Genomic DNA, 20,489 nt, shown 5'->3' on the forward strand with positions numbered 1-20,489 from the left:
TCTCCACTCTTGTGGGATTTTTCTGTGCGCTGTTAAACAGCCACCACGTTCCACCCCAGAGGTGCTCATGTTTCATGCCTGTGTCTGTGGGAGCCCTGGGATCACTCCAGGCACTGGCTGCTGTTACACTCTCCTTCTTGCCTGCCTCTCTGACAGCCTCAGCTCAGCGTCCAGGAGAATGCCAGGAAAGACATCCTTCCTGCTGATAAGAACCCGGAAAGCCTGCCAGCTCCGCAGCCGCCACAGGCTGCCCTGATGCCCCCAACTGCACCCCCAGACCCAGAGGTCTCTGAGGGCAACAGGCCCCCTACTCATGGTAAGGAGCCTTGGCTGTGTAGTGGGATGTTACCAGGAGCGGCTGCCTTGCCCACCCCCTGCTCTGAGACATCTTGTGTCCTGGCTCAGACAAAGGGGACGGGCAGGGCCCTGCTTAGGGAATGGGGCAGAGCTGGATTGCTGGGGAGTGTTCAGGGGAAGCTGGGGCATGGGGGAAAGTTCCTGAGCAGCACCTTGGAAATAAACCACACCCCAGGAGGCTTTGCAGCCTCACTCCCCCATTGGATCCCCATGTGCACACCAGCAGCGCACAGGGCCCATCAGAGAGGCAGAACAAGGGAGAACGCCCTGGATGCAAAGATACTGCAAGTGGGCCCCCGGTGCCCAGCCCAACAGGCAAGGCCCCAGAGCGTGCCACCACCGGGATCTGCGCTGCACTGCGCTGCGTCCACAGGCCGCCCAGCCTGCTCTGACTCACGCTGGGGGAGCAGCTCCCCGGCCGAGCTCCAGGTGGAGAGAGCAGTGCCAGCACAGGGGGTAAGAGGTGCAGGGAGGACGAGGTGAAGAGCTACCGGAGGCTGCTGCCATTGGCAGGAGCTGCAGAGGAGAAGGCTCTCACGGTGTGTGTGGGGCAGATAGGGGCAGGTGTCAACACAGTTCCCAGACTCCAGGGCATCAGACCTGGCAGTGGGTGGGTCCTTCGGGCTGGCTCCCGAGCAGTGGTGATTTGTTGCAAAGCAGTTCTTAGATGAGGGGTTACTCCTCCTGCCGCCCCCCAAACACCATCAGCAGTCAGTGCCTGCCTGGCTAGGAGACAGCACCATGGCTCTGGGCGTCCTGGGGTGACTAGCATTAATGGGTGGTGGTGCGGTCGGTTCCCCAGTTAGTGACTCAGTCATGCAGGGTCTTGCCTGTGTGGTGATGCCAGCAGCATGGCGTGTGCCCTGGGCAGTGACACCAGTGGTGTGGGGGGCACACTCACATGGGAATCCCAATGCTGTGGCTGGCCTGCCTGGGCAGTAATGCTGGCAATGTAGCAGGCCTGCATGGGTGGTGGCATCAGCCCCATCACCAGGCAATGCAAAGGGTGCAGCAGGTTCCCTGACTGGTGATGCTGATCCTGCCTTTACAGGGGAGCTGCACTGGTGCAGGTGCACCTGAGAGCTGGCTGCTCCCATCTGGGGGATCCATGGCCCTGTTCACCCTGCAGCACAGGTCCCGTGCTGATGGGTGCTGTGGAAGTGCCTCGGAGGGGTGGATTCCAGCAGCATGTTTCCCAATACAAGAGATGGGAGTGAAGTGCTATTGCCACATCTCATCAAGCTCTGGCCTTCCCCACCGCACTGAGCACTGCTGCTCTGAACCCGCAGTTGGGGGCAGCTCAGAAAGTTCCCCTGGTTTCCAGCCTTGGGCTGTTTTAGGACTGCTGGCTGGGATGGGACCAGCCTGGGGAACCTGTGCTAGGCCCAGCTCCACCCCAGGCCTCCTGCATCCTGGCTGTGGGTGTCTGGGAGCTGTAATGAATCCCTTGCTCCCGACCCTGAGCATCTCTCTGTAGGGCAGGAAGGCCGGGCAGAGACATGCCCAGGGCACATCATTGCAGGGTGCTGCCGTGCTCATTAGGCTCCACGTTTCGATCTCGCTGGTTTTATAAAGCCAGAGCCTTTCCAGGATTTTACTTTGAATTCCAATGCAAACAGGTTGGGGGTCAGATTCTGCATTCCCAGCCCAGCCCTTGCAGCACTGTGCCCGGGCACGGGAGCCGGGGGGAACTGACCGGTTGGCCCATGGGCAGTGACAGCACAAATAGCAGGGATGTGGCAGGGGACTTCAGCCACCCTCTGTGCTGCAGTGAGGTCAGGGGACGTGAACAACACAGGGCAGGAACTGGCCAGAGGAGCCGCCGGCCTAGCCAGAACCACAGCTGTCTGATCACCCCTGTCAGTGGGGAGCTGCCCCACACCGGGGGCAGGAGGGCTCCTCTCCCCACACCCAGACATTCTTGTTATTCCAGTGTCTGATCGTCCCCAGCCTTGGCTTGTCTTGAACAATCTGACTTGCAGCCAGTCAGCAGACGAGCTGGGGGTGGAAATGTCATGTTCCCCCAGACAGTCAGCCCCCGAATGCCAAGTGCCGGGGGCATAGTCAGCATGGGGCCAGCCTCATTAATGCCATCTGCCTGCTAAGTGGAGCCAGGCTCCCCTGAGACGCCAAGCCTCTGGGATATTCTGGACTGGAAAAGCCACAGCACGGCATGGACCCATCTGTCAGGGTCATTGGGCTGTATCCATCCCCATAGCCTCCTCTGGCAGAGCGTCTTCCTGCTCCAGTCGGGAGGCGTGGGGAAAGGGGACGGGGCAGAGCTGCAAATGCTCCTGGGGAGGGGCCTGTGTGGGATGTACCGTGAGTGTGTGTGTCCGGGGGTTGTGCGCTGGGAGTGTGTTGGGTTGTGCGGGGGTATGTCTTGGAGGGGTGGGGGTGTTGTGAGGCTGTGTACTGTATGTTGGGGTGTGCAGAGCTCTTGTGTGCAGAGGTGGTTTGATCATTTATTCAACAAACGAATGTTTTCCGCGTCATTTTCCCATGTTGGAACATAACCGCCCCAGTGACTCCATCTCCCATTCTTTGCCCGCTGTAGTGGGCATGGGGGGTTGTGCATGTGGGGTGCAAGGGTGTTGGGGGCAGTGTGCAGGCATGATCCCAGCAGGGATCATACCGGGCAAAGCTGGCACAGCCTGGGGCAGAGTGCCCCCTGGGAGGGGATCTGCGATGGAGGAGAATTCCAGTGTTTCACTGTGGCCCTGCAGCTTGGCCCGTCCCTTACACCGATGCAAAGTGGAGGGAGACATTGCCCAGTTAGGCTGGTGGCCTTCCAGCCCCACTGTGCACTGGTGTAACTGGTGGCACGAGGCGCAGGCCATGGCATCGGGGCAGGCAGGAGAGCTTGCTTCTCAGCTGGGCCTGGGTAGCGAAGAGCAGGTGAGAGCGAGCTGGGGTGAGATCGGGTCGCAGTCAGCACCTCTGTGAAAGACGCACACCCAGTCTCCCTCATCCCCCTCCATGCTCTAGGAGCTTGGTCTAGGCCTGTGCCTTGTCCTTGGTCTCACCAGACTCACGAACCACCATGGAGCAACCACTCCCTTTATTCTTGGCAACAGCTTTTTTCCCGTCCCTGCCCAGCAGAGACCAGAGAGCTGCGCTGGCTGGAATCAGCGCTGGATGTACCGTTCCAGGAAAGCAGGAGGCCCTTGTCTCCCTATGGTTCCTCCCTGGTCTTAGTGCAGCCGGCACATCAGTGAAGCCCAGGGTTAGTGCTGCTCAGGTTGGAGCCCAGGGATGGGACGATTGTGGGCTCCACATGCATCCCCAGCTAGCCTGGTATTCCCCAGCATGGGCTCCTGCCTGCGACGCCTGTCCCCATTGGAAATAATGTAGGAGCCCCGGAGTGTGGAAAGTCCGCACTCTTTGTTGGCAGCAACTTCAAAGGCTGCAGGCTTCCCATGCTCGAGCAGGGCCCTGGGCACCCATTCACCTTGCTTTTCTACTGCACCCTGCAGGATCCCAAAGCACTGCAAGGTAGGGAAATAGCCTTAGCCACATTCTCTAGATGGGGAAACTGAGGCATGGAGCAGGGACGTGACTTGATTGAGACCAGATAGTGAATCCATGGAAGGCTAGGGAAGAGAACCCAAGACTCATGACTTCAGTGCCTAACTCCAGTCACTCCTTTACATCTATACAGGAACCCTTCCAGTGAGCACTGAAATGCAGCCACGTCTGGGGTGGGACGTGTCAGCTCACAGGAGTCCTTCCACAATAGTTTAGAACAGGAAGCAAAGTAGAAGAGAGCAGTGAATTGAAACTGCACCTGGAGACGTAGGGAGGCAGGCTATAGCTAGCCATGTGGAATTCAGCCAGGACACCCGGGCTAATGTAATGCCCATGCAAAGTGCCATGGGACCTGCACTGACAAGTGGCCTGAGTCTCTTGTTTGAAAGAGCCCAGCCCCTGCAAGGTCCGACTGGGGCACTGGCTCAGTCAGCTCTACCACTTCCCACCGCCGCGGGCCGTTCCTTGAAGGGCTCTCACATCCTGATGTGTTTGGAGGCCAGCGGCTGCACCAGGAGCCTGTTACCCTTCAGCCACAGTGCAGGCCCTGGATTCTCCCAGCTGGGCTATGCAGGTTGCCTGCACTGGGGCTGAAGGGCAACAGGCTCCTGGTGCAGCCGCTGGCCTCCAAACACATCAGGATGTGAGAGCCCTGCAAAGAACGGCCCGCGGCGGTGGGAAGTGGTAGAGCTGACTGAGCCAGTGCCCCACTAGGACCTTGCAGGGGCTGGGCTCTTTCAAACAACTCCACCCACACGAACTCCAAACCGCAGCCCCAAAATAGCAGACTGGGGCTGAATATTGTGTGACTCCAGCAACCAGCGAGCACGTTCGGAGTAGCTACCCTTTGAGACAACACCCCCCTTCCCCGGGGAGCTGCATAGCCCCGCTGGGAGAGTCCAGGGCAGCTGTGCTCACAAATCCCCCTGGGTTCCAGTGCGTAGTGGCTGCAGGGAATTCTCATCTGCCCGCACCTGGGGCCTCTGGGAAATGCGTTTGGTGGGTCTACTCTCGCTGGCAGCCTCAGTAGAAGGTGAGGACTGAGCTCCCCTCTGGCCCCCAGGCTGAGGCACCTTGGTGGGGGCAATGCATGGGGGGAGGTGCCTGCACTGGGGTTGAAGGGCAACAGCCTCCGGGTGCAGCCGCTGGCCTTCAAACAAATGAAATGGAGCAATCCCTTCCCCGCCCGCCTGGCTCTGCTCACAGCTGAATTCAGGTGCAGCCTATGCAGGGACTGATCCCTTGCAGCACTGTGCAAATCTGCCTTCTGCTTCCACTGACGGCCCCTTCCCCGGCACCACTTGCTGCTGGGGGGGCCTGTCAGTAGGGGCTCAGCCCACACACTGCGCACCCTTATAGTGCTTCCAGGGTCCCCTCCCCCACACACCAACCCTAGCTCCCTTCTGCCTGACTCAGTTTGCTCGGGGGCCTATCTGGCCTGGAGGGGGACGCAGTGTGCAGTTAAAGCCAGTGAGGGGAGATCAGGCTCAGATGGACCTGGGGAGAGCAGAGGTCGCAGTGCTGTCTCTTCAGCCCCACAATGTGCTCCAGCCTGGCCTAGGAGGGGCCATCACTAGTGCTGGGGGGGGAAGTCGTGTTACCCCATTCCTCTGCACAGGACGGGCAGGGGCATCGGTGGCTTTAAGCCACATTCCTGCTTCTCAACCCCCTGGGCGTGCCTGGCCCCTGGTGTAATTTAGAGCAGCCTCGGGACCGCTCTGACTTATTCTCATTTCCCCATGTCGGCCACAGGCAGCAGAGAACGGTTGGAGTGCTCTGGGTGCCTGCACAGCACGGGCTGGGAAAGGAGTTGGCCTAGAGTCCTGATGGGCATTCCACTCTGCTGGAGGGAGGTGGGAGCTGTGCAGGAGGGTTTCCCTGGGGCACCTTCAGGCCCCCTTTTGCCTCCAAAACAGTATAAAGGAGCTGGGAGCAACAGATGCAAGCCCAGAGAATCCAGAGGATTTTTCAGGTCGCAAACTGATGCTCTTAAGGGTCAAGTGGGAGCCTAAAACTCTGGAAAGTGCCCTTCCCTTAGGAGCCTGGTATGGACTCAGCAGTCCAGCGTGGTTTGGAAATGGGTTGGCATGGATGTGAGAGAGAGACAGAGAGCTCCTGCAGCTCCACACTGTCCCTCTGCAGGGCGGGAGCAGAAAGGACAGGAGAGTTTGATACATTAGCCCATTATAACCTGTCATGGCCATTTAAGGTCATCTGACTCCTTTTGCAACAGAGGGAGTCTGGGCCCCACTCCAGCCTGGGTGGCTCTATTCTGCCTGTATAGATCTCCTTGAGGTATCAGCTAAAGAAGCTGTTTTTCACAGAAGTCATGGAGAATGGGAGAGATGCTGGTGGAGTGGAGAGAAGCAAATGTGGTACCCAAAAGCGAGGAGTGATATTGGCAGTTACCAGCTGGGAATTGAGTTTCCAGGCTGTCCTGCATTGCTGGAGTGGGACAAAATGTGGCCCATGATTTCCTCATGTATTCCATGTCTTCCCACCAGTAGTTACAGCATAAAGAATTAATTCCTCACACTGCTGTAGTGCTTCCCATCCTGAAGGACCCAAAAGCACAGGACACACAATAGCTTGATCCGGTTCCCTTATGCCAGGGTAACGCCATAGACTTCATGGGAGTTAGTCCTGATTTACACAGGTGTACGTGAACTCAGAATCAGGCCCTTCACTGAAATTCACACACCTCTCTGATGGAACTATGCCACCCCCAGCTTTTCCCCTGGCATTAGTGAGAGCCCAGCTGTGGGCAAGGGGGTGTGGGCAAACTGCCTGTGTACTCCGGCTACTCCTGGCTGCTGGAATGGCCCTTTGGCGCCAGTGGGCAGCTGGGTGTAATTAGAGACGCCCGTGAGCTGTTCTGATTTACACAGGGGGCCGGCTGCAGGGCTGGGCAGTCACCAAGGTTGGGCCAAGCTATGCTTATTTGCCCACCACCTCAGGTCCTTCACCAAGTACAACTCAGACAGACCTTATCTATCTAATCTAATCCAGCCCCTTGTCTACACTACGGAAAGGTTTTGCCAATGTATCTGGATCTTTAGTTAAGCCACCAAAACCTGCTTAGTGTAGGTGTGGTCTACCAGTATAAAGTGCTTACGCACTATATCGGGGACCTGGCATCAACTCGACTGGTATAGAGTATCAGAGGGGTAGCCGTGTTAGTCTGAATCTGTAAAAAGCAACAGAGGGTCCTGTGGCACCTTTGAGACTAACAGAAGTATTGGGAGCATAAGCTTTCGTGGGTAAGAACCTCACTTCTTCAGATGCAAGTAATGGAAATCTCTAGAGGCAGGTATATATCAGTGTGGAGATAACGAGGTTAGTTCAATCAGGGAGGGTGAGGTGCTCTGCTAGCAGTTGAGGTGTGAACACCAAGGGAGGAGAAACTGTTTCTGTAGTTGGATAGCCATTCACAGTCTTTGTTTAATCCTGATCTGATGGTGTCAAATTTGCAAATGAACTGGAGCTCAGCAGTTTCTCTTTGGAGTCTGGTCCTGAAGTTTTTTTGCTGTAAGATGGCAACCTTTACATCTGCTATTGTGTGGCCAGGGAGGTTGAAGTGTTCTCCTACAGGTTTTTGTATATTGCCATTCCTGATATCTGACTTGTGTCCATTTATCCTCTTGCGTAGTGACTGTCCAGTTTGGCCAATGTACATAGCAGAGGGGCATTGCTGGCATATGATGGCATATATAACATTAGTGGACGTGCAGGTGAATGAGCCGGTGATGTTGTAGCTGATCTGGTTAGGTCCAGTGATGGTGTTGCTGGTGTAGATATGTGGGCAGAGTTGGCATCGAGGTTTGTTGCATGGGTTGGTTCCTGAGTTAGAGTTGTTATGGTGCGGTGCGTGGCTGCTGGTGAGAATATGCTTAAGGTTGGCAGGTTGTCTGAGGGCGAGGACTGGCCTGCCTCCCAAGGTCTGTGAAAGTGAGGGATCATTGTCCAGGATGGGTTGTAGATCACTGATGATGCGTTGGAGAGGTTTAAGCTGAGGACTGTAGGTGATGGCCAGTGGAGTTCTGTTGGTTTCTCTTCTGGGCCTGTCTTGTAGCAGGAGGCTTCTGGGTACACGTCTGGCTCTGTTGATTTGTTTCTTTATTTCCTTGTGTGGGTATCGATGGATCGTCTACAGCCAAGCACTGAGGTACAATCGCATCTGCTCCAACCCCTCAGACAGAGACCAACACCTACAAGATCTTCACCAAGCATTCTCAAAACTACGATACCCACACAAGGAAATAAAGAAACAAATCAACAGAGCCAGACGTGTACCCAGAAGCCTCCTGCTACAAGACAGGCCCAGAAGAGAAACCAACAGAACTCCACTGGCCATCACCTACAGTCCTCAGCTTAAACCTCTCCAACGCATCATCAGTGATCTACAACCCATCCTGGACAATGATCCCTCACTTTCACAGACCTTGGGAGGCAGGCCAGTCCTCGCCCTCAGACAACCTGCCAACCTTAAGCATATTCTCACCAGCAGCCACGCACCGCACCATAACAACTCTAACTCAGGAACCAACCCATGCAACAAACCTCGATGCCAACTCTGCCCACATATCTACACCAGCAACACCATCACTGGACCTAACCAGATCAGCTACAACATCACCGGCTCATTCACCTGCACGTCCACTAATGTTATATATGCCATCATATGCCAGCAATGCCCCTCTGCTATGTACATTGGCCAAACTGGACAGTCACTACGCAAGAGGATAAATGGACACAAGTCAGATATCAGGAATGGCAATATACAAAAACCTGTAGGAGAACACTTCAACCTCCCTGGCCACACAATAGCAGATGTAAAGGTTGCCATCTTACAGCAAAAAAACTTCAGGACCAGACTCCAAAGAGAAACTGCTGAGCTCCAGTTCATTTGCAAATTTGACACCATCAGATCAGGATTAAACAAAGACTGTGAATGGCTATCCAACTACAGAAACAGTTTCTCCTCCCTTGGTGTTCACACCTCAACTGCTAGCAGAGCACCTCACCCTCCCTGATTGAACTAACCTCGTTATCTCCACACTGATATATACCTGCCTCTAGAGATTTCCATTACTTGCATCTGAAGAAGTGAGGTTCTTACCCACGAAAGCTTATGCTCCCAATACTTCTGTTAGTCTCAAAGGTGCCACAGGACCCTCTGTTGCTTTCGACTGGTATAGTCACTTCTGTACCAATAGAACTGTCTACACTAGGGCTTTTAATGGCATAAATATGCTGATAAAACCTTTAAGTGTAGACCAACCCTTAGGATGTTCTCCAGCTGCCCATCACCATAGTCTCTGGGCACCCTCCACGTAAAACCAAGATCAATAGCTAACTCCCTGGTGGATTTCATGGTATCGCTGGCACCCTGTGTATTGCAAACAGCTGTTTCTGTATGTGTGTTGCTAAAAACCACATGAAGTCTTTACAAGGGAAAGTGCTTGTAAAATCTCTGATTTGTCCCTATTTCAGTGTCACTGCGTAGGCAATAACAAACATTAGCATCCGGTGTTGCCCTTTGGTTTCTTCTCAGTTTCACTTTGAGGTTCTCAGCTCTGCAGCCTTTGGGCTGAAAACTCTGCAGGGGAAGTTTACAAAACATTGTTTCCACTGGACTTAATATTTATTGTTTTTAAGCCATGGAAACTTATTTCTGTTTGTGTTACGGTTTGCTTTATACAATCCAAATTGTGCAGTGAATAGGAACAGCAGAGGCCTTTTAACCAGGTAATGCCTGACCCAGAGGTCATTACTGTTCATCTAAAATAACAACCTCTTTATGTAGGAAACACTGCAGTTTAACTGCACATTGTCACAGAGACAGTGTCCGCTTGCCAGAATGGGTTGTTTCCTAGCAGTCAGGTTGGTGCAGGAACCAATAGAAAGGCAGGATTCCAAAGACAGGGCTCCTATAATACACAAATATCCTCAGTATATTTACAAAGTCCAGAGCACTCCGCCAACATTTGCTTTTACAGGTGAGGAAACTGAGGTGCAGAGCAGCAGCGGGCTTTGCTCTTGTACAAGGAGCCAGTGTTAGGGCCGGGTTGAGAAATCAGCGGTACCTGGTCCCCAGCCTTGTGCTCAGGCCATCAGACTTGTACCTCACAACATGACACCCACACAGGATAGGATATAATGGAATTGTAAAGTATGTACTTGCTGTCGGTGGAAGTGCCTGATTTAACATCCAGGGTGTGTGCAATGTGTTTGAGAATGGTGCATGGGAGTGTGTCTGTGCATAGTGCGTGTGGGGACTGTTATGGTGTGCATGTGTGTGAGTTTGTGAAGAGAGCACATGTGGGGGTCTGGGTATTGTGTGCATTATAGTAGTTTATTAATGTTTACAAACTAGAATACAATTTTAAACAAAATAAATAGTAATACAGTTGACAATCCTTTTAATAGTCCCCATCTCACAACAACAAGGCGTCCGGTGGCACCTTAAAGCAGTGGGTCTCAAACTTTTGTACTGGTGACCCCTTTCACATCACAAGCCTCTGAGTAATAAATTAAACACGCTTTTAAATATATTTAACACCATTATAAATGCCGGCGGCAAGTGGAGTTTGGGGTGGAGGTTGACAGCTCGTGACCCTCCATGTAATGACCTCGTGACCCCCTGAGTGGTCCCGACCCCCAGTTTGAGAACCCCGGCCTTAAAGGCTAACAGATTTATTTAGCCTTAAGCTTTTGTGGATAAAAACCCCACTTCTTCCGCTGCATGGAGTGAAAATTACAGCTGCCGGCATTAGTGTCCTCACAATCTCACTATAGCATCAAACTGTGCATCTCCTCAGCGGGCTAAACCGCCATGGAGACATACCAGCCCCCCCAATCTATGGCAGCCCGTCTGCGCGGTGCTGCCTGGTCACAAGCCGCTTCCATGCACCCCCAGCCGCTGCCTTTCTCCCATGCCCGGCCTTGCACACGCACGGGAGCCTCTCCTGGCCCTAGAGCTAGGGCCGGGGCCCCGGGCTACCGTCTGTGTGCGCCCGCCCGCCCCGGGGCTCTCAGCGTGCAGGGCCCGGGCGAAGGGGCGCGCTCCGTGCAGCGCGGGGCCTGCTCTATCCGGCTCTGGGGCCGGCCTTAGCTCCTAGCCGGCGCCTCCCGGGCCTTGCTGCGCGGAGCCGCTTCCCTCCCGGCGGGGCCAGCTGGGCCCTGCCCCAGCAGCAGCTGCCGCCGCCCCCTCGCGGCGCGGGGATTGGAGGCGGGCCCGGGCCGGGCGGCCAATGGCAGCGCTCGCCTGCGTGGCTCGGGCGGCCGTACAAAGCGGCCGACGCGCCCTGCCCGCTCCCCCCGCGCAGGCTGCGCGCACTCGCATTGTCTGCGCCGCCCGCGACCGCCTTGCCCAGCCTCGGAGCGACTGAGCGCGGCCGAGCCGGCGGGGCGGCCGGGGGATGCGGCCGCTTGCGCCCGCTGCCTGACGCCGCCCGGGAGCCGGAGCGGAGAGGCGAGGGGCCGGTGCCATCGCAGAGCTCGAGCGCAGCCCGGCCCGGGGCCGCGACCGCTCCCGCCTGCCCGAGGCCGGGCACAGCCTGACCCCGGGGCCGGGCGGGGCATTTCTCCGCCGCCCCCAGCGCCGGGGCGGCGGCTCCTTTGTCTCGACCTCCTCCGATGCCCCGGCGCGGGCGGCCGGAGGCTGCGCTGGGGGCTCCAGGCCGGAGCTGGCTCCCCTCCCAGCCGTAGCGCCCGGGCGCAGGGAGCGGCAGCTGGGCTGGCCCTTTGTTTGTGCCGAGCGCTCGTTCCGGAGATGGGGCTCCGGGGGGGCCGCCCCCGGGCGGGATCGCGGGACCGGCCGCTGCGCCTTTGATTCGCTGAGGTTAGTGCTCGCGGCCGGGCTCCGGATACCCAGAGCGCAGCGCAGCTCCCGGGTTCAGCGGAGGACACGAGGGGCGGGGGCGTGGGAGGGGAAGGGGAGGCGGGGGGGCCCAGCTGCCGGGGGCGCTGGAGGGAGCCATGGAAGTTGCAGCCCAGCGGACCCCCGGCAGCCCAGTGGGGTGTCTCCTGGGCACACGAGGAGGAGGGGTTGGCGGGGAAAACTGCCAGTCCGGGGCTGGACCAGTTGCCCCTCTGCTGCTGTGCAGCGTGTGGACAATGGGGGGAGGGGGTTGTGCCCTGGGGCTTACGTGGGTCGTGTGACCAGGCTGGTAGATACATTGCGTGTTGCAGCTTTGCTAGAGGGAAGCTGTAACTGCCCCCGGCAGGCTGGAAAAATCCAGATCCTGCTGGCACCCGTGTGCATGCACATTCCTGACCCGGCTTTCAAAGGTGCTGCGCATCTATTGCTCCCAGTGACTTCACCTGGCGCGGTGGGCACCAGCACCATCCGGCACTGGGCCCCAGAAGTATTCAGTATTCAGTGCTGATGCAGAGTGAACCACAAAGGCCTGGACATAAGTAGGTGGCTGAAAACTCAAGAGCCAGCTCCTCACACCAGCCTCCACGTAGAGTGTGAATCAGCCACTAGGCTGAGGCTGCCAAAGTATGATTGGAGCTGCATTGTAACCCAGGCCGGGGAAGGAGGGTGTGGGGGGTAGGATAGGCCTGGTCCCTAGGATGTGCCAGGACCCCTTCTTCCCTCTGCTCTCAGCCTGGCATGGCCAGGTGGCGTGTGGTCAGAGTACATGTTGCAGATGGTGATGGGGGAGGCAGTGAGCGTGGGGTTTTCTGGTGAGGATTTCCCAGGCTGCAAAGGATCCCTGTTCTGTGTCTCTTTTGCTTCTGATCTCAGAGGGGCTGGTGGGTTCCCTGGAATACTCACTGCGTGGCAGGAAGGGGGCTGGCTGCTTCAGGGGGTTAAGAGTCTTGACTCTAGCTCAGGCTAGTGGAGTGCTGTTCTCAAATAGCTTCAGGAGCCTCTAGGTGCAACGAGTTGAGGGGTCTCAGCTGACAGGTGTCCACATGACAAGGAATCCACCCTCGCAGTTGTCACTGTTGGGGCCACTTGTCTGGCAGCCTCTGCAGAAAAGAAAAGAATGATTGAACCATGGAGACTGAGCTCCCCTCTCGCTCTGGGGGAGGGGGGGGGTGCGCTAGCTCAGGGAGGAATGATGCTGCTCCCCCTGCAGTGCATGGAGGCCTCTGGCAACTTTTGCAGAGTGACACTGATGTTAAAGGGGTCCCAGGGTATGCGGCGCCACCCCCCCAGCACCAACCAGCCTGAGCTGTCTACAGCTGCCTGTAGATCGCCTATCCGCTCGGATTGCAAATGCTGCTTTCCCTGGGGGAGTGTTGCAGAGATACCCCATCTCAGCACAGAGGATTACCCACTGCCACAGCGCCCTTTGCACAGCAGGAGTCTTCCCTCTCCCCCAGAGCATGGCTCCCCAGCACGGGGACTGCACTTCCTGGGTGGCCAGAGCCTTTGATCTCCTCACACCAGCACTACGCCCAGCTGGGCTTTTGATGCAATTGATCTCCCTGGGCTGGAGCAGCTGGAGTCCCAAGTCTGGTCTGCTTCTGGACTTGCTAATACTTCATCCTTTGTTCCTGGAAACGCCTGCCCCAGGCTCTGGGCTCCCTGTCCCTGGGGTGCCCTATTGCTTGCTTTGACCTGGATCATCTCCTTGTCCAGCAGCTCCTGGGACTTGCTCCCGAATCTCTCCGTCCCCATCTGCCATCTCCTTTGGCCTTTGCTCCAGGAACTCCCTGAAGCGTGTGGACTCCCTCCTCCTCGGCCTGGCTCCTCGGGGCCATTGTTCTCCTTAACTCAGGCTCCTGCTTTGCTCCCAGTCCCAGGAACCTCAAGGCAATCCGTGACCCTCTCTCTGTTGTCTGTCTGTGGCCCTGTCAATGGCACCACCCTGTGGTCTGGGGGGGGGCCCTGCTGGGGCTGGACTCCATGCTCTCCTTGTGATGCAGAGTGCTGCACCCAACCTCACAGGCTTTCCAGCTGCTTCCAGGCTCAGTCCAGTCCCCCTTCTGGCATCTCCAGTCACCCCACCTGCCGACCTCCGATCGCGCAGGCCCTTCTCTGGTGGGAGACCGGGTTCTGGGGTCCCCATTCTACTGCCACTTCCCAGCCACCCTCAGCTGGCTTCCCTGTCAATCCGCCTTTTCATTCTGGGGCTGAGTGTCATTCCTCCTCCTTGGCAATGGGCAGAGACCCTGACCCTCGCATCGTTAGTCACGTTCTCCTGTCTGCCCCTATGGAGGAAGAGGGCAGGATCTCAGTGTTTGAGAGGAGCCTCCCTGGGTCCCCCTCCCCCTGTTGTGGCTGAGCTGTAGGGAGCACAGAGGGTCCTAGCCTGCGCTCAGACTCCTCTTCAGAGCCGTGGGTGTGTCCTGGTTCCTGTGCCGCTCTCGTCTCATCACCCTGAACACCCTGTCCTGCCCACTGCGCTGTAATGGGGGGGGGGGGCTGCAGCTGCTTTGGGGGGGGGGGAAGCCTCAATTCCAGCCATTGGGGGGGGTTCTCTAATTGCAAACTCTGCACAGGTGGTGTTTTCTTGGTCCTGTCCTGACTAGATGATCTCTTGAGGCCCCTTCCAGCCCTGCTTTTCTAGGATTATCAGCCCCCTCCTGCTGCCCCATCTCGTCTGCCCACCCCATTCCCATCTGCTCCCCTCATTCGCACAGTCTGTGCACTACCCTGCCTGCACGCGCCCCCACAGTCTGCACCTACACGCACGCTGTCAGTGCATTGCGTGTGCAGACTACTCGGCCCGCAGCCATGCCCAGCAGCCAGCTTCCACCCCTTCCCTGGCCTAAACTCTCCAGGGGCAGTAAGTTAAACCGCAGCCTGCTTGCCCTGCCCTGCCCTAACCTAGCCACATTGTTCTTCTAATAGGAGCCAATGAAACTCCAGCAGGGGCTGGGCCCAGCCAGCGCATGCCGGTTCTGGGAACATCCTGCTCCCAGCCACACGGGGCCCCTGCCCGCTGCATGTGTTTAATGTTTAATGACTGCTGCACTGATGTTTGCTGGGAAGGCGGGGGCAGAGATGGGAGGAGGTGCTAGCGCTGTGCCGCAAAGGGACCTGCTTTAGAGTCCAGGGGGTGAAACCACAAGCCCTGCAAGAGTCTCCCCAGCTCAGGTCAGTGAATCCCTTTCTGCCCTACAAAGGAGGGAGAAGAAAACTCCACCCTCTGGGGAGGGAAAGGGTGCTTGGCTGGGAGGACGGGAGGGGCGGCGATTCTCTCTGCCATGGACCTAAGGTGCACTGACGTCACAGTGATGGGGGTGAGAGAGGCCCATTTGGGCTCCTTTGCAGGGGCTTGCGGGGTGGCACACCCATGGGACTCGGCTCTGCTGGGAACCAGGCCTGCCCTGGCCTGTGCTGCTCTCCGTCCATGTAGGGGGTTAGGCTGTACAGACCCACTGTGACCACAAGGTTTGCAGCCAGCAAATCACCGGGCTGCTGCACTGGCTGCCTCGGAGTCCTCACGCTGCTTCCCGTGAGGGATTCTGGGTAGTGTAGTCCAAGGCGGATTTCCTGCAGTGAGAACTATTTGGATGCGCGCTGACACCGCATGGCCATGGAGCTGCCTTGCAGTGCTCTCAGCCCTGGCTCTGCCCCAGGTGTTACTTTGCACTGTCATACTGAGAAGAGGCACCGTGGCAGGGTGCCGGGGTAACCTGGGGGATGGCACAGATTTGCCATGAGAGGCTCCTTGCTGCTAAGACAGAGGCACATGCCTCCAGGGCTCTGCGGTGCTCTGGTGCCATAAATCCCCTGGCTGTGCCCTGCTAGCTCTGTTCTCATGGCCTAGCCCTGCCCAGGTGGCCAGAGCAGCACCTCAGGAGCAAAGGGTCTGGTGGTGGGACAGGCATCCCACACATGTGGCCTCTTCTGGTTATGTTTTAGCCCTGAGCCAGTGGGGATGCTGTCATGGGGGGAGGGAGGGGCCTGGACGTCACGGGCCCCAGCTCCATAAGGGCTCTGCGCCCAGTGTGCCTGTTCTGAGAGTCTGGCCTTATGGCCCCCCCCGTGCTAGTGGCCCCTGTGATGGCGTTTATTGGACACCTGCCCACATGGAGCTAGGCTGAGACCTGCCAAACTTGGTTTATGTGGGGCCAGAGAGTAGCCACAGTGAACAGGGGGCACTGGCGCACTCCCCCACTGCCAGCCGGGGCTTGACTTTGATGCATTCCCTAGCCTCCAAAGGCTCCATAGCCGGTTTGTGGGCCCTGCACTCCACTTGCTCTTCCTTGTGTCGGGCAACCAGGGCTGAGGTTCTGCTGATGGCCAGGCAGCCCTTCCTGTTCTGCACAGATTCTTATACCGCTCTCCGCACCTTGGTATCAGGGCTGGCCGCAGCATAACCTAGAGTAGCCCTGGAAAGCTTTGTGATCTGGATCAATGCAGGATCTCTGTTCTCTGTGCTGCTGGCCCCTCAGGGACCCTCCTGTGCCAGGGGAGCAGGTGGCACTTAGGACAGTGTCCAGGGGCTGCAGCAGAGGGGGAATCGCTCCCCTACTTGGCAGGGATCCCCTTGGTGCCAAATTGTATGCGGGAGCCTCCTCGGAGCACCCAGAGCCTCTCACCCCCCCATCCCAGCTGGCTCCGCTCCCAGCCCCCTGCCCTCCTGTAGCAGAGTGTCTGATGGAGCTGGAGAGGCCCGCTGCCTGGCACTGTGGATAGGGCTCCGGTGTCCGTCTAGGCCCCTAGCAGCTCAGCAGTCCGTATAGTCCCGTGAGGGATGGGGTCCCCATGCTTCATTGCTTGAATACCCCAGCTTAAGTGCCGGGGTGATGGAGTGTGTGTGGGGGGGGGGGGGGGGGGGGGGACACGGGGGTGCTGTGCACAGGACCTGCTGTATTTTAGTGTATCCCTTGTAGAGATTGGGCCCCTCTAATTCCAGATCCTCTGGGCACAGTGGAGTCAGCTGCCCACAGACCTCCTGGCGCTCCCCTCTGTTCATTGTGCCTGGGAGAGTCGCAGCTGGAGGGGAGTGTGCTCTGTCCATTGACTCTGCCCATGGGGGTTCTTGGAGAGCATTCAGCTCCATACAATCCAGCCTGTGTGCGCCGGCTGGCGGGGGGAGAGTGCCATGTGACTGGCTGCGCTGGGCCATTCATCCGTCCCGGGGGGACAGCCGGGGAGTCAGCTGTATGGTAATGGCTGCCCCACTGAACAGTGTGGGGGCAGATCCCACACAGGCTGCTAATCCTACTAAGATCAACCGCCTTGCCACATGCTTGCCCCACCTGGGGGGAGCAAGGGGATGGGAAGTCTGGCCTACCCTGCCTCTCCTAGCCGTGTGTGCGCATGCTTGTTGCACTCTGGGCGTGCTGTCACTGCTCGCGCTGGCTGCGTTCTCTGTGGCGGTGTGCGCACATCGTTGTCACCAGTTGTGGATGTATTTGTGTGTCTCTGTGCAAGCCCCACCCCTGCAGCTCAATCTCGTCTTCCCCCTGCAGAGCCGGGACAGGACCGTGTTCATGTGCAGAACGACCCCAGCAGCCCCGGCATGACATCAGGGAACGGAAACTCTGCCTCTACTGTCGCTGGCACTGCCCCCCAGAATGGTGAGAATAAACCACCACAGGCCATTGTGAAACCCCAAGTCCTGACGCATGTTATCGAAGGGTTTGTGATCCAGGAGGGGGCAGAGCCGTTCCCGGTACGCACCTTCTTCTTTTCCCCTCTTTACGCTGTTCGCTTTTTGTGTTCTCGCTTTGGCGCACGCGCAGGTCTTGCTCCCGCTCTGTTTCCCTGACGATAGCAGGAACCAGCTGAGCATAGGCCTCCAGTCTTTGCCGTGCCATGGCTCAGCCTGAGGGGGGCGCTCACCTCTGCTGTGAGAGATGCAGACCCTGCCCCTGCAGTGGGGTGCTATTCTGGGCCAGATGGTCTAATGGTTAGAGCACAGGACTGGGAGTCAGGACTCCTGAGTTCCATTCCTAGCTCTTCCATCCAGGTGTGATCCTGGGTGAGGCTCCTTTTCAAAAGTGGCCTCTGAATTTGTGTGCCCAGTTTTAGACACTTTGGGCCTTGTTTGGGATGGTGCACGCCCACTGAGGGTGCTCAGCGCTTCAGGAAATGAGGCCCTAGGTGTGTCCACTGGGGCACCTGGGACCTGAGGTCCCCCAAATCCAAGGCCGCTTTTGAAAAATGGGGGCCTTAGTTGCTCTGCCTCAGTTTCCCCATGCGAGCCATGGGGATAATGAGACTTTGGGAAGCATTGTGGGAGGCGGGGGTGAAAAGCACTAACCCAAGGGTTATGATTCAAACTTGTCGCTATTTTCAAAGCCCTTGGATTCACCGTACGCGAAGGTGAAAGTGCGGAATGGAATTACTGCCTTTGAAAGGGGCGGGGACGCTTCTGGGCATCGGTTTCAGTTTTATTGTTAACTTTATTTACAAGAACCTTTAAATAAATCTTGTGCTGTTAACCTGTCTGTGCAGCCGCCTAGCAGAACCAAGTGCTCAGGAACTGGGGGTGGGGTCCTGCAGCCCTGTCAGAGCTTCAGCCTGAGGATAGGACCCCCCCACACTTTGCCAGAGCACTTGGGTCGGTACAGACAGTGACATGCCCAGCCGTGCATTGCATCAAGCGCTCCTGAGGAAGGAGCAGCAGCTGCTGTGCTTACAGGGGTCCATTCCAGCAGTCTCCTCTCCGCCTGGTCTCTGCCCAAAGGGGAATATTCCACTTGGCGCGAAAATGGTCGAGCTGCTTTAAAGCTAGAGAAAAAGATCAACTGTCCTCAGAACAAAAACAAAACCTCCTTCGACACAGTCTTCCCCGGTGAGCTGGCAGGGCAGGAAACAGCCCTCCCTGGAGAGAGAGCCCTGGGGAAAATAACAGAGGGACCTGTGGCACCTTTAAGACTAACAGAAGTATTGGAGCATAAGTTTTCGTGGGTAAGAACCTCACTTCTTCAGATGCATCTTCTTGCATCTGAAGAAGTGAGGTTCTTACCCACGAAAGCTCATGCTCCCAATACTTCTGTTAGTCTTAAAGGTGCCACAAGACCCTCTGTTGCTTTTTACAGATTCAGACTAACACGGCTACTCTCTGATACTAGGGAAAATAATCAGACAGGTGACTGAGCTGTGAGACTCTGCAAATTGCAGTGGATGAAATTCACCCCCACGCAGAGGCCTAGCATGAGATATGTGCCCTTCCTAAACCTGCGGGATGTCGGTGGTGCCGAGGCCTTCTGCTGCCCAGGGTGGATTTCACCACTGCTTGTGCGGTTCACATGGCCCTTTGACTCAGGCCATGATGGGACTGCTTGCAGCAGGTGGGTAATGCAGGATTGGGGCCTGCGTGCATCTGCTGAATGACTGAGGGAGGTTGCACTGAGCATGCGAGCTGGGTGCTGAAGTGGGGAGATGGGGATAAGGCAAAGATCGCGGCACTCTGTGGAGGAGAAATGCACCTTAGAGGCACAGGAGAGGGGCGGCTTTCCCCAGCGTGTGGGGCTGAGCAAGTCGTTTCAGCCTCTGGACCTGGCACCCTCTAATACCAGTTTGCTGCAAGCTGGCAGAGCTGGGTTGCCGGCTGGCCTCATGCTTGCAAGTGGTAAGCTCGGAGTTCAGATGGGGCATGGGGAGTGGAGCAGAGCGGTATGGTGGGGTACCTGGACACATGAACTTCCAGCTCCACCTCCAAACCCGAGCGGGGCGTGCCCCTGAGTAACTCCACTCCATGCAGGCCAGGAGCGCCGCTGGTGCAGCAGGGAGCATGGCAGAGCAGCGTGAAGCAGGAGCCTTGCTTTGCTCTGCATCCCTCTGCCCCCTAGCTGGCCCACCAGAGCGGCCTGGCTTGGTGGGTCACTGCTGTTGCCCTTCAGTGGCTGCGTCACTGAGCCGCTAACAGACCTACCGCTGCTGCCAGCTGGGGAAGCTCTCCTCCAACTCCCAACAGCAAAGGTCTGTGGTTTTGGAGCTGAGTTCTGGGGCAGGCACCTGCAGGGAGAAGCCCCCTTCTTTCCACCCACTGCAGGGTTTCTGGAGGCCTGCCGAGAGCCGGCCCAAGGCTGCAGGCAGAGCAGCCCTCTAACCTGTCTCGCCCTGTGTCTCCGGCTCTCCAGGTGGGGCGCTCTTCACTGCTCGTGGGGAATCTCAAGAAGAAGTATGCCCAGGGCCTCTTGGCTGAGAAACTCCCACAGCAGGACAATACAACCACCACTGACTCTGAAATGGAGGAGCCCTATCTGCAAGGTAGGCCCCGGCCAGCAGGGGCGCTAGAGAGCTGGGGCGCCTGCCGCTGATGGTCCCATGCCTCTAGTTGGGAGGGAGCAGCCGTCGCATTCGTTAGGAGCTGAGGTCGGGGGCTGCCTGTTCCCTTGGGAACCCAGTGGGTATTGAGGGGCAAACCTTCCCACTGCCCCCACCAGAGGGGACGCTATGGGATGACCAGGCAGAGCAGCCCTCTGCACTATTCCCACTGGGAGCGGGGGAGGAAGAGATCGCAGGGAATAGGGCGGTGGGAGCATGGGCTAGTGGTTAGAGCTGGGAGTCAGGAGACCAGGGTTCTATTTCTGCCTCTGCCACTACCCTCCCAGGTGACTGTGAGAGTCACTTTCCCCTTTTTGTGCCTCAGTTTCCCCAGCCATAAGGTTTGGGGGAGGGGGTGATGATCCTGACTCCCCTCCCAGGGACTGTGAGGGCCCATTGAAGGCTGCAGAAC

The 20,489-nt window shown here is 57.3% G+C and overlaps 1 protein-coding gene across 6 annotated transcripts in view; it reads left to right on the plus strand.

Moving 5' to 3' along the window:
* PHC2 (polyhomeotic homolog 2) overlaps positions 1–20,489 on the plus strand; it is a 135,658-nt gene that overhangs the window by 110,324 nt on the left and 4,845 nt on the right. For 4 of the 6 annotated variants that reach the window (XM_034753269.1, XM_034753271.1, XM_034753272.1 and 1 more), the window contains 3 exons: positions 157–316; positions 17,272–17,474; positions 19,891–20,020. In XM_034753269.1, coding sequence (XP_034609160.1) covers positions 157–316; positions 17,272–17,474; positions 19,891–20,020 — 493 coding nt within the window. Of the gene's footprint in view, positions 1–156; positions 317–11,245; positions 11,729–14,922; positions 14,945–17,271; positions 17,475–19,890; positions 20,021–20,489 lie in introns of those variants that run through there. The other 2 variants (XM_034753274.1, XM_034753275.1) reach the window with 2 other exon arrangements.

Source organism: Trachemys scripta, chromosome 19 (assembly GCF_013100865.1).
Source record: "Trachemys scripta elegans isolate TJP31775 chromosome 19, CAS_Tse_1.0, whole genome shotgun sequence".
Classification (NCBI taxonomy): domain Eukaryota; kingdom Metazoa; phylum Chordata; order Testudines; family Emydidae; genus Trachemys; species Trachemys scripta.